This window comes from Curcuma longa, chromosome 3, assembly GCF_044706935.1.
Source record: "Curcuma longa cultivar G26 ecotype Majalengka, Jawa Barat chromosome 3, ITB_CL_G26_1.1, whole genome shotgun sequence".
Lineage (NCBI taxonomy): Eukaryota > Viridiplantae > Streptophyta > Magnoliopsida > Zingiberales > Zingiberaceae > Curcuma > Curcuma longa.
In genome coordinates, this window is record NC_133863.1 from 1,152,334 (window position 1) to 1,165,595 (window position 13,262).

Below are 13,262 nucleotides of genomic sequence, written 5' to 3' on the forward strand. Positions count from 1 at the left end.
TCTCGTCTCTCGTCTTTGTAAAAGTAATTGGAGTATATTATACGAGACACTTTCTCATATAATTAACAGTCAATATTTTATATATTTTATATATATTTGATATATTCTTCACTTATTTTGAGCGGTTAAAAAAATAATTAGTCTAACAGTTTTTAATCGATCAAGCAACTGGAGCAAATACCTCATTATAGTCAATGCCAACTTTTTGACTATAACCTTTTGTTACTAATCTTGCTTTGTATCTTTCAATTTTTCTTTTGACATTCTTCTTTGTTTTGTACACCCACTTTATACCAATTGTCTTGTCTTGTGTCCTTCAGAAAGTGAAGTTATGTATGTCATTCTTCTCAATCTTCTTGATTTCTTCATCTATTGCATTTTTACCCTTTTTGCCCTTTATAGCTTCTTGAAAATCTATAGGCTCACATTCGGTAAAGAAATAAAATAGAGTAATATTATCTTGATTCTCAATTACCTCATAAATGTCTCATAAGCTCCTGAAACGTTGTACTCTTTCACTTGAAGTTGATGCAGATGAATTTCCTTGAGTACTTAAAGTTAATGTTACTGGTGGAGTAATATGCTTTTCTCTTGTTTGCTCCATTTTTTGTTGTTCTTTATCTTCTTCTTCAAAGTATGGAAAGAAGTTGAAGTTTTCATTTTGAGATTTCCAATTCCATTCTTCTTCTTCATCAAATGACATCACGATTGGTAATTGTCTTCTCAGTATCTCGGTTATATAGCTTATACCCTTTTGAGTTAATGTTGTAGCCAATAAAGATGAACTTCTTGTTCTTATCGTCTAACTTGCTTTTTGATTCGTCAAACACATAAACACCTCTCAAAAACTTTCAGATAAGAGATTTGAGGCGTCCTTCTGCTCTATGTTTCTTGTGGTGTCTTGCCCCACACATTCCTTGTTGGTGATCAGTTGGTTAAATATACTGCACATGCAACCGCTTCTGTCCAAAATTCCTATGACAACCTCTTGTTTTTGAGCATTCTCCTTGTTATGTCAAGGATGATTCTATTCTTTCTTTCCGCCACTCAATTTTGTTGAGGAGATCTTGGAACTGTTAAAGGTCATCGTATTCCATTTGCTTCACAGAATTTTTGAAATTATGTTGAAGTAAATTCTCCTCCTCGATCAGATCGCACGACTTTAATCTCAAGGCCGCTCTTCTTTTTCACCATAGCCTTGAATTTCTTGAATATGCCAAAGACCTCTGATTTTTTACTTCAATAAATTCACCCAAGTTTTCAAGAAAAATCATCTATGAAGATATATAAGGAAATATTACTTTTAAAGTGAACTTAGTTTTATTGGGCCACAAAAGCTCAAGCAGCTTTCAAGCTCTTGAACTTGATTATATTTTGAAAAGCTTTTTCTGAAATGCTTCTCAACTAAACATGTTTCACATAATTGATCAGGATGTTGGATGTCCTCTCACCATCTCCTTCGTTGAGAGCAATTCTAGTCCATCGAAATTGAGATGCTTAAATCGAAGATGGCATAGCCAAATAGTATCTTTGTAGCAAGCATTTAAACACTTGGCAATATCATTTTAAATATTAAGCAAGAACATTCTATTTATTGTCATGGGCGCATTAGCAATCAAGCGACCAATATCATGTTTCAAAAAGAGCATGTTATCTTTTAAATGAATATCATATCATTTTTCCAAGAGTTGTCCTAAACTCAAGATATTGCTCTTCATATTTGGTACAAAGTAAACATTCGAAATAAATTTATGTTTTCCATTCTTCAAGCGGATGAAAATGTTATCTTTGCCTTTTACGTTGATCTTTGATTTATCTCCGAATGATAAATTGCTACCAACTAATTCATCAAGCTCTACGAAAATATTTATTTTTTCATACATATGATTGCTTGCACTAGTGTCGAGATACCACATTGTATCTTCGTCTCTTTCATTATCTTTGTATGTTAGCAACAGGGTACCATTTTTTCCTTTTCTTTCTTCCATATAATTTACTTTTTTATATATACTTTCTTCTTATGTGATCTATACTTTCTAGCATAATAATCAAACTTGTCACAATTGTAACACTTAACTTGAGATTTATCATACCTCGAATTTGTGTAACCTCTTCCACGTCCTCTTGTTGAATTTTCTCCTCTTTTATTAGTGTTATTGAAATCTCATTCTTGTCCACTAGAACACCTTCGTCCATATCCATGACCCCAAGTGCGTACGCTCTATCGCTCGCTCTCTCTCTCTAACATACACTTCTTTAGCAAAAAGGTGAAATCCATCATCCCAGCGGCCTCACACGATTGATTCCACGACCATATATCAGGAGGTAATCAAGAAGCTGTAGTTGACCACGATGAAAGAGAACATTGCTTTGGTTTCGTCGACATTCAACTCTTACCCACTTCAATAACTTTATTCCGTCGTAATCAACTCAACTATCCTCGGGGTCTCTCACCCACACAAAGCGAGGATAATAGTTAATTACTTTCTTATTGCCCATGGCGGAGTAGGAAACAGGGAATTACCGGAATCTCCTTTTGCTCTCGCTTAAAGAAATCTGATATATAGGAACTTGGTCTGCGATGAATGACAGCTTCGCCCCCCACCGGCCCAAGCGGCGGATCATCTTGAACACGGATGACTATTTATGGAAACTGTGTTATACCATAGCCGAAAATTGAAAAAAGAAATCGAAAGCAATTCCAGGAATCCAAGGCGCAGATCAACAAGGAAAAAAAATCTAACACAGAAATCATGTGAAGATTCCTGTACCTCTCCAATTTAACCGCTTTCGATCTCCTCTTTGAAGAAATGCGTTGAAAAATAAATACTAAATATAAAACACCATCCATTCTCTTTGCATATATCAATTCAAAGCGATCATTCAAACTATATAGTTCTTTCGACAATTTGCCAAAGTCTTATCTTGATCCACCTGATTCCACAAATAACAACGTTGAACAGCTCATCGCAGCTGCTACAACAGTTGCAGGTCGCTGCCGAAATCTTTCTCAACTCTGTGGAGACCGCTGCTGTAGATTTTGATTGCTGATCGACAATGTTATGATAATTTATCAATTCATTTTTCACAAGATTTAATTTGCTCCTTTCAGTGATGTTACCAACTTCCTTAATAAAAATATGATCTTGTTCCTCCATAAACTCAACAGATGAACAAATAAACTTAAAACACCATCAACTCGACTAAGTTCAAACACTAAAAACACACAGTAATGAATTTTGGTAAATTATGTCAATTTATTTCGATATTAGTGGAAGCAAATTTATTTATTAACGATTTCCTAAGTGAAAGTAGAAGCTAAGGCTTGGTATCTCCTTAAAAATTTAAAATGGAACTCAGTTTAAAAGAAATATCCTTAATTAGTAGATGGCAGGTCAGGTTCAATGTGATTACACTATAATATATATAATTAGGATTAAAGTTGCTCACATGCTAATTATCATAGTTTACTTAGAGAAAAAAAATGTAGGTGCTCATTTAAATTAAGAAACTTATTTAGTAACACATAATTTGTCATGTCTGAGATCTAAGTTCTCAGACAATTGATCCAGATTAAAGATTGCTTTAAACATTTAATTGCCTACGTTACGTAAATATCAACTTTCACATGTAGAGACAGGCACCATGATTATTCAATCTCCTAAAGCACACTTTTAACTGCACGATTGTTCTGTAAGAAAGATAACGTAACGAAACCATCAATGAAACAGAACTGCTCTGTTTCTTCAAAGATCAAAGAACCCATCCCATCAAGCAGATTTGCCAAATCTGTTTCTTCTTCATCTCTTCTGTTCTTAGAGCATCCGTAATGCTCACTCGTTATTAGCATCCTAAAATTAATAATTAAAAAATAAAAAAAATACATGTGGAGGGGTTCATCCCACTGTCACATGAACGCGTTCATACGAAGCTCTTAATCAAGAAAGGGAAGGGTCATCGATCCGCCTGTCAAAAGGATGAACTTGCAGCGATTCCTTCCACGTCACACTACTGTACGCTAATCAAAATTCAACTGTTAAACATAGAAATTCTTATCTATTTAACTCATCATGTCAAGTTACGTCCAATAATGAGTATTTTCACTATTATTATTATTTTTTAATTATTCCAATCGATAAGTGATCTAACACTTGAAATTGGACTTTCTAAAATTAATCAAGTCGGACAAATATCATTATTGAAAATTGATCCTAAATACTTCTATTTCTGTGATTCATGTTTTACTATTTATGTTGTGCCCGGCCGGCCGGGAGCACACTATTACTATTGCTGAATGAAGGGGTGGTTACTTTGAGTTCGTTTTCATTTATTTATAGTGAAAAATCTATTGACAGGAATTTAATTTTTTTATTTTTAATTTTTATAATAATTTAAATATTTTATTTTTATCATCTAATTAATTTCAGAAATGATTAATCGATTTTATCGAAATTTTTTATTAATCATCAAATAAATCAAAAAATATAAATAAATTTTGACAGATGATCTAATCTAAATTTTTAAAATAATAAATATAATGTGGCCTAAATTAAATTAGATTAAGTAGAAAGTCCGTCTCAATTAATCCTAACCACAGCAGCACTATCTTTTTTCTAAAGTCCTGCGATTGAGTATTATTTATAGACCACGAAGAATGATCCACAATTGGAAATGGAATCCATGAATGAGAATGCTATTCAAGATGATCATGAAGTGGCTAAGGCTGAGCTAACGAGAGGCCACGACCATCTCTGGAACATCATCTTCAGCTACGTCAATTCCCTGTCCCTCAAGTGCGCCGCCGAGCTCGGCATCGCCGACGAAATCTACCGCCATGGTCAGCCTCTTCCTCTCTCCGTTCTACTTAACAAGCTCTCCATTCTCCCTTCAAGAACCGACTCGTTCCGCCGCCTCATGCGCCTGCTCGTCCACTCCGGCCTCTTCGCGAGGTCGACCGCCGGCGACGAGGAAGAAGAGACCTACGCCCTCACCCCCATCTCTGCTTCCTTTCTCGTGACCAGCAAAGCAGAGAACATGTCCCCGTTCGTGCTCGCAATGATCGACCCGGTCTTTGTCGACCCCCATCACTGCTTGAGCAGGTGGTTCACCACCGCCGACGAACCCCCCACACCCACAGCCTTCGACCTCTTCCATGGGAAGCCATTGTTCGAGTTTACCGGAAACAACCCCGAGTTCAACGTTAATTTCAACCGGGGCATGGCCTCCGATGCCAACTTCATGGCGAAATTGATCCTCGGACAGTGCGGCGACGATGTCTTCCGGGGCCTGCGCTCGCTGGTGGACGTCGGAGGAGGTACTGGCGCGCTGGCCACCGCCATCGCCGACGCCTACCCGCAGACTAAGTGCTCTGTGTTCGATCTCCCGCACGTACTGGCTTCACTGCAAGGAAACCCAACGGTGGCCGCCATCGCCGGCGACATGTTCGAGTTCGTCCCCCCTGCAGACGCAGTGATTCTCAAGGCAATATCATAATCTTCTTCTTCTTTCATTTAATTTGCTTCTTAATAATCAATCATCATATGCGAATGCAGTGGATATTGCATGACTGGAACGACGAAGACTGCGTGAGGATATTGCGAAATTGCAAGAAGGCGATTCCGCCAAAGGAGGAAGGAGGGAAGGTGATAATTATCGAAATGGTGATGAAATTGGAGAATGAGGAGGATGGAAGTATTCATGATGAAACGACAGAGACGCAGCTTCTGTGGGATGTGTTCATAATGGGGCCTGTGCCAGGGAAGGAGAGGAGCGAAGCAGAATGGAAGAGTATATTTTTAGCTGCTGGTTTCTCAGGCTACAGTATCACACCAATCTTGGGTTTGCGTTCTCTCATCCAGCTCTTCTATTGACTAGTGTTAATTATATGTATACTAGTAGCATGAAGAAGCTAGGCAGCCTTGCATGTGTGCCTTCCTATATATGTACGTATTATTTGTATGTGTGCCTCTCTATATATGTACGTATTTGCATGTGTGTCTTCCTTTATTCACCAGTAAGCATTAATAAATCAAATGTAGAACTATATGTCTCATCTTTGTAAAAGTAATTGGAGTGTAATATATGAGACATAAAGAAATTAATAAAATCTTGCTTAGTCAAATAATTTCAATAGAGGAGGAGGACTTAGCTTGCTTAAGGTTGATTACCCTTCATCTAGCTAGCTAATCATATATCTTTTTGAAATATGCTCGTCTATAAGTAGGTTGATGGCTTCTGCACCTCTCCTTAGCTTGTTTGTCAAACACATACTCATAATCTTAGCTTTAGAGGCCTTTTCGCAGTGCCCGGCTTACGCATCACTTTCATGTAGAGAGTAGCTCTTTTCCACGTACGGAATGATGTCGTTTCTCGTGTCTCCCTTCCTCTCTCTTGAAGAAGATAACCAAATGTGTCAGCATCGATCAATTGCTCTATTATCACGACGCTACAAAGCACTCACAGATTTGGTAGTATTGCAGCGAGATTAATTCAGAATCTAAAACAGTGAAGGTCATTTCAAGGGTAGAATTCACAGTCAGGCTCAAACTCTGAGCCATTAAAAGAACAGTTAAATAACTATATATCTATGGCCCTTAATAATTTAGACGTACACCAGGGATTTAACACCAGATCTATTAATCATTCGCCAACAATGAATTCAATAATGCACAAGTAACAGTGAACAACTAATGGTTCTTGTCTAATAACCATCAGCATGTAATATAATTGTTAGTCCTTGTATTTGTTAACGTGAATTGTTACATTTGTTCAAATTCGACATGTCGAGCAAATCAAATTAGCTAAATCGATAGGACTAGCCAAACAAATTAGCCATTGGAATCAAATTGTTTAATTCTCACTTATCAAATGTAGCCTAGGAAATACTGGCTTTTGAAGCTAATAAAAGTTAGAAACCTTGCTAAGCTTAGGGATTCGACTGTAATGAGAGCCGATCAGGGATGACAAAAAACAAAAGGACAATAAAAAGCAACTGCGGCGTCAGAGAGTGTGCCCTAGGATGGACAAAAATGGCTCATAATGATGATGCCTCAGAGGAAACACTGACCTGATAGCTTGTCGCAGGCTTGCGTTGAGATTGGAGATGAATAGTCTGCAATTCAACACTTCTCGACCCTCACATGGACCTTTTAAAACTGCTTGTGATCAAGCTTGAAAAGGTAAACAATAACAAGCATAAGTGAGATTAAGTATTCCGAGCTCTTTCACAGATGGTTATAGGACCAACCGTGTGGGACTGCTAAGGTGGCAGATTTCACCTTCTTGCAGAAGTATTCCGAGCTCAATTTATTCACAACCCTCGATAGCAGTGCCATTATAAGTGCCAATTCAAGGGAAATAATCAGAGTCATGCAAGAAGATTTAATTCAACATGCGAAATAAATGAAGATAAAAAGTGAATTGTAGGCTAGCCGAGGGAGAGATCGAGAAAGAAAAGATCGATGGAGATTTGGCGAAATCAACTTTGGGCAGTAGCAGTCGGGCAACCGTGATGCCAAGAGGCAGCAACAATAAGGAACCATGGTAGGGCAACTCCATTTGGGAAGGGAAGATAAAAAAACATGGACAAAAAGTTAAAAGAACATCGTTTTAATAGCTACGAAATTATAACTATTACATATAATTTTTTTTAAACTAAAATTATTTAGAGCCTTTAAAAAGGCTTTAAAAAGTTTTTTTACCTAAAATAAGGTCGTTATGGTTCCACTTAATAATAAGTTATAAATCTCTAAATGAAATTCGGTTTGATATATTATGCGTTAGATAGTTCAATCGGAGTCAAAAGTCATGACTTCTTAAAGTTTCAAGTTTAGCAATTATATAGCAGCTATGAAACTATAGTTGCTACAACTGCATGACAGTTCAATTGTAGCAACTACGAAATCGTAATTGCGTAAATGTTAAATTTTAAACTTTAAGAAGTCATAACTTTTAACTCAGGCTGAACTATAGGACGTCGTACAATTTATGAAATTAAAACTCGTTTAGATATCTATAACTTATTATTTAGTGAAATTCATAATTAGACTCAAAAAATATCGTTAAAGTTTGTTAGAGGTTCTGAATAATTTTAATCTTAAAAAAAATAAAATTGTAGCAGTTATGATTTCGTAGTTATTACAATTCTGTAGTAACTATGAAATCGTAGCTACTACAACTATGTGGTAGTTCAATCGCAACTGCTATAATATATACCTAATTTAGATGGAAGATAGAATAATAATGAAAATAATATTGGAGGCCAATTATATTATTTTACAAGGGATACGATGCCATTTTAATATAAAAAAATCAATATAAGAGGTCTCTATGACAATTCCATTAAAAAAAAATTCACTTCTGGCTTTTGCCCAAGGAACATCAATAAGTAAAAACATAGAAAAAAGACGACGTGCACAGAGTGGAAATCATGCTATGTTTTTAATCGGCAATTTTCAAGTTGGTCCAAGAATTTTATAAATTCACAATCAATTTCTTAAAAAATTCTCTTCATTTCCTTAATCTAATTAATCAATGAATCACTAAGCTGGTAATGTACTAGAAAATTCAAATAGATCAACTCCAAAATCAAGGTCTCCATATCGTTCCTCTCAACAATGGCAATCTTGGAATTTAACACAATTGTGATATGTGTTTTTGAAAGTCAACTCGAAATCAAGATCCGGGAACTCATGATTTCAAAATCCTACGTAGCCAAACAATGGATTAATTCTATAATTTAATGTTGTAAATTCTCAATATATCATCACATCCTAAATCGATCACGGTGTTGGACTTTCCAAATCAGAACCTGTCTATTACGACCACAATCATAACGATCATCCATTGGATATGATGTGCTCGGATACCAACTTACGTTGGATAGAATAGCAATTATTCTACAGACTCATTTTCACAGCGAAATTTCATAGAAGACATCGGAAATCACCAAAGAGAAGTTGCCCACCAAACGAAGAGAAGTCCCAAAACCCTATCAATGCAAAGATGAAAATAACCCTAAAAATCAGGGTCTTCACCCACGTGCCACTGTCGTGTTGGGAAGCACAACCTAGTCGTGCTGGTTGTTGGATATCTGTGGTTGACCAAACACGACTGTGTTGGAAAGAACGGTCTGGTCATGTTGGCTATTGGATGTGTGTGGTTGATTAAACATGGCTATGTCAAGGAACACGATCAGACCGTGTTTGGCTTTGAACTTCTGTTCATCAAGTCATAGCAAGAGACACAGTCATGTTAGGGAACACGATTGATCCATGTCTGATGTTTGCAATCTTAATTATTGCTCCATTATTGCATCAGAAGGGTAAGTTTTGGAGAAGAGAGGTACTTCTGAAAGAAGACAGTGAGAATGTACTCTCATTGAGAGGACAAAATTTAAGCGTTGATTCAACTATGAATCCAACTCAAATTTTAAAGTCGAATCAGACATTTACTTAACTATCTTAAGTAGATCATTCATAACTTATTTCATATTGTATTCTGTGATAATATTATTTTGCAGGATTTAGGTGACCGAATGACTCAGGCGATCAAATAGTAAGATTCGATCGATCGAAAGCTGATGTGGCATAGGGATGTGACATGGCTATTGAAGTATATGTTGAACTGACGTGGTAGCTGATGTAGACGAAAACAAATCTCAGGATGCAGACGTGGCAGAGGATAGTATGTGAAAATGGTGACGTGTCAAGTTGCTTTATCTAGGTGGACTTCATCTTGTTAACATGGCAAAAGATAGAGTTCAGGAAATTGACATGACGATCGGATAATGATACAAAATAGACTCGACGAGATTCAGGCGATCGAAAAATTAGGATTAGGCAATCGAAAAAGCCAAGTCAACTATGGAACCAGGATGAAAAGCTAATGTGGCAGGTTTGATCGATCGAAAAAAGCATTCGATCAATTGATAAACTAGATTTGGATCCAGTTATCGAGGGGATTAATCGATCGACCTAGGGGATTAGTCAACCGATAAATTCCTATAAAAGAAATGTTAAACTTTCTAATTAATCACTTATTGTCGGTAACACTTCTTTAAAATTGTCTTGCATTCATTTCTCAAAGGTATGGTAAAGTGTTACTGTATTCTTTATTTATAAGAAGTTTCTCCACCTCCGAATAGTTATTTGGAAAAGAGAAAGTTAGTGTTTGCCCACTCATAATCGATCCACAATCAGATCACAAATCTTGGAGTGACAGTTCTGCGGACTGTGAACCAAGTAAAAAAATTTATATTCTTGTATTTTATTTTATTTCTTATTTCCGATGCATTCTAACTCTCAAAATGAAAGTTTTTAAATGATAATTTTACAAGTAATATTCACCCCCTTCCATCCCTCTATCGCTTTTAATGATCCTTCAGTTCACATATTGGTCAGGCCTGATAACAGTTGAGCCCACCCAATTCTTATTTTTTTAATTTTTGTTATTCTTTTGATAATCTAAATTAAATATCTAGGCTTTCGATCCGATTAATCCTAAAGTGAGCAACCTTCTCTCCTAATTCATTCATAGAATAAATGTAGAAACGCAGACGGATCTTGATGCCGTGGTAGTTAAGCCGATTTACTTGAAGTGAGGTGTCCCATAGGCCATAACAAATTAAATAGGAGATTTACTTGAAGTGAAAATTATAGGATTAATAATTTAGAGGGGTAAAAAAAAAGGTAAATGGTTGCCTATTTCTATTGTTTTCGTCAAAAAATATTATTTAAAAAAAACTAAAAAGCATTTTATCATAATTTTTATTTTAAAAATATTTTAAGTTTAATATCATTTTAGGATCTATAGTCTTAACTATTTTAAAATAAAGTAAAATTGCTTAATTTATCAAAATTATATATACATCTTTTTTAATACTATTGTAACAATTATAATATATTATAATTTTACCCATTAGAGTTACAATTTGCTTTAGATTATAATAGTTATGTTCGTAGCTATTAAACCGATTTTAATAAAATTTAAAAATTTTAATTAAATTTATAAAAAAGTATTTTGATATAATAATGTTATGTGTGTGTATATATATATATATTAATTTTGATTAAGTAGCCTAAAAAGAAAAAAAAATTAAGTTACTTTACTTAATTAATAGGTATGTCTGGCAATCTACACCAATATCAAAATATTTTTTTGAAAAAAATATATCATATGATATTATTTTAATTAAAAAAACACTTTTTAAAGTCATTTTTAATTTTGCCTACAATTTATATCACGTGAAAATGTCACCTAATTATTGCCATGAAATTTTAAAAGAGAATTGTGCATGTGAAAAATTATTATGTATAATGTGAATAATAATTTACATCTATTGTAGCAAAAAAACAAAAAGGTAAGTCGTCTAGCGATCTACATCAATATCAAAATATAATATATAATATGATATTATTTTAATTAAAAAACACTTTTTAAAGTCATTTTTAACTTTTGCCTACAATTTATATCACGTGAAAATGTCACCTAATTATTGCCATGAAAATTTAAAAGAGAATTATGCATGTGAAAAATTATTATGTATAATGTGAATAATAATTACATCTATTGTAGCAAAAAAACAAAAAGGTAAGTAGTCTAGCTATCTACATCAATATTAAAATATTTTTTTTGAAAAAGATAATATATAATATGATATTATTTTAATTAAAAAAACACGTTTTAAAGTCTTTTTTAATTTTTTCCTACAATTTATATCACGTGAAAATGTCATCCCTAATCATTGACATGAAATTTTAAAAGAGAATTGTGCATTTGAAAATTTATTATGTATAATGTGAATGATAATTACATCTATTTTAGCCATTTTAGAGGATATATCTTCAGATATTTTGAAAGGGAATAAATTTCGAGAGACTATCTCCTAGTGCAATCAATCCAATGAACCTAATCCAATGAACCTTTGCAAGAGATAGCTTAGGCATCCAACGATGCATTTTCACATCTATTAGGAATTGACCCAAAAATCTATAATACTAAATATAAGAATAAATTAAGAGATACTATCTCCTAGTGCAACTAGTGCAATGATCCTTTGCCAGAGATAAGTGAGGTACCCAACAAGATATTTTCATATCTATTAAGAATTAATCCAAAAATCTATTATATATAATAAATATTCACGTAGATGCCAACTAAGCCAATCCGTGAGAACACAATAATTGTATGTATGACCAAACCAAAGATCATTACGGGGAAGTCATTGTCTCGACTTCGTCGAAATTAAATATCCATTGTAGTAAGTCTGTTCTGTTGGTATTTTTCCTAATGTTGAGAAATCTCAACGCATGTATCTGCTATCCAATTCTTAAGAAACAACAAGAACAAAATTCGGAAGCGTACCGGAATCCATCGCTAGCAGCCGAGGATGATCTTCCAAAAGGTGCAGAGTTCCTAAGTTTCCGTAGTTTTTCGGAATCCATCGCTAGCAGCCGAGGATGATCTTCCAAAAGGTGCAGAGTTCCTAAGTTTCCGTAGTTTTTCTGACGATGGGGATTCAGAAAAATAAATTTGTCACTCTGCCTTTTGGGGACCATAACCCCTTATAAAGATTGGCATATTTCTAATTTGGCCCCTCATCAAATTAGAATTGCAAAAATGGTATCCACAATTATTATTCATAACAATTATGTCCTTAAGTCAAATTCCAAATAAAATTTAGACCACAAATTTTGACTTAATAATTTTGATGACCATATATATTCATTAATTATACAAATGTCCCAATAGATGCTAACAATCTCCCACTGGACATATATATAATTAAAATGAATGATATATCCTTAGTGTGCACAATATTGTCATCAAATCCGAGGACATTCCTAACAATCTCGTCCATTAGCCATATTAACATAGGATCAAAGCGGTCTTCGTTGTATCAATCACAACTAAACCTATCAATGGTCACATACATCAACATAACTAAATGACATAGATCAATCATGAATTAGTGGCATGAAAATTACATGCAAGGTGATCTGTTCATGTCAATTTTCAACTGGTCCAACTTTAGCTTTAGTGAGATCAAACTTTAACTCAATTGTACAAAGTGTAATGAACTGAATGATGCTTTATTACTGATCAGTATAACAAATACATAATTATCTATAAAACAAAATGAAAGACAATCATAATTACAAACTCCCACTCAATCTAGAGATCATCCATCTCTAAAACTCCCATACGAGCAGTATGCTCAAGAAAGACATTAGGTGGCAAACCCTTTGTCAGTGGGTCAGCTA

At 34.6% G+C, this 13,262-nt stretch overlaps 1 protein-coding gene across 1 annotated transcript; it reads left to right on the forward strand.

Moving 5' to 3' along the window:
* The first annotated feature begins 4,641 nt into the window (after nucleotides 1-4,641).
* On the forward strand, nucleotides 4,642-6,033 carry LOC141824658 (trans-resveratrol di-O-methyltransferase-like). The gene is made up of 2 exons (XM_074711983.1): nucleotides 4,642-5,481; nucleotides 5,553-6,033. Exons 1-2 carry the CDS (start codon nucleotides 4,672-4,674, stop codon nucleotides 5,868-5,870), a joined length of 1,128 nt encoding a protein of 375 aa, XP_074568084.1. The 5' UTR covers nucleotides 4,642-4,671; the 3' UTR covers nucleotides 5,871-6,033.
* The last annotated feature ends 7,229 nt before the right edge of the window (nucleotides 6,034-13,262 follow it).

Coding starts and splice junctions, on each gene's coding strand:
- LOC141824658 (XM_074711983.1), top strand. CDS start 4,672: ATGGAATCCATGAATGAGAATGCTATTCAAGATGATCATGAAGTGGCT. Junction 5,482..5,552: donor CAGACGCAGTGATTCTCAAG/GCAATATCATAA, acceptor ATGCGAATGCAG/TGGATATTGCATGACTGGAA.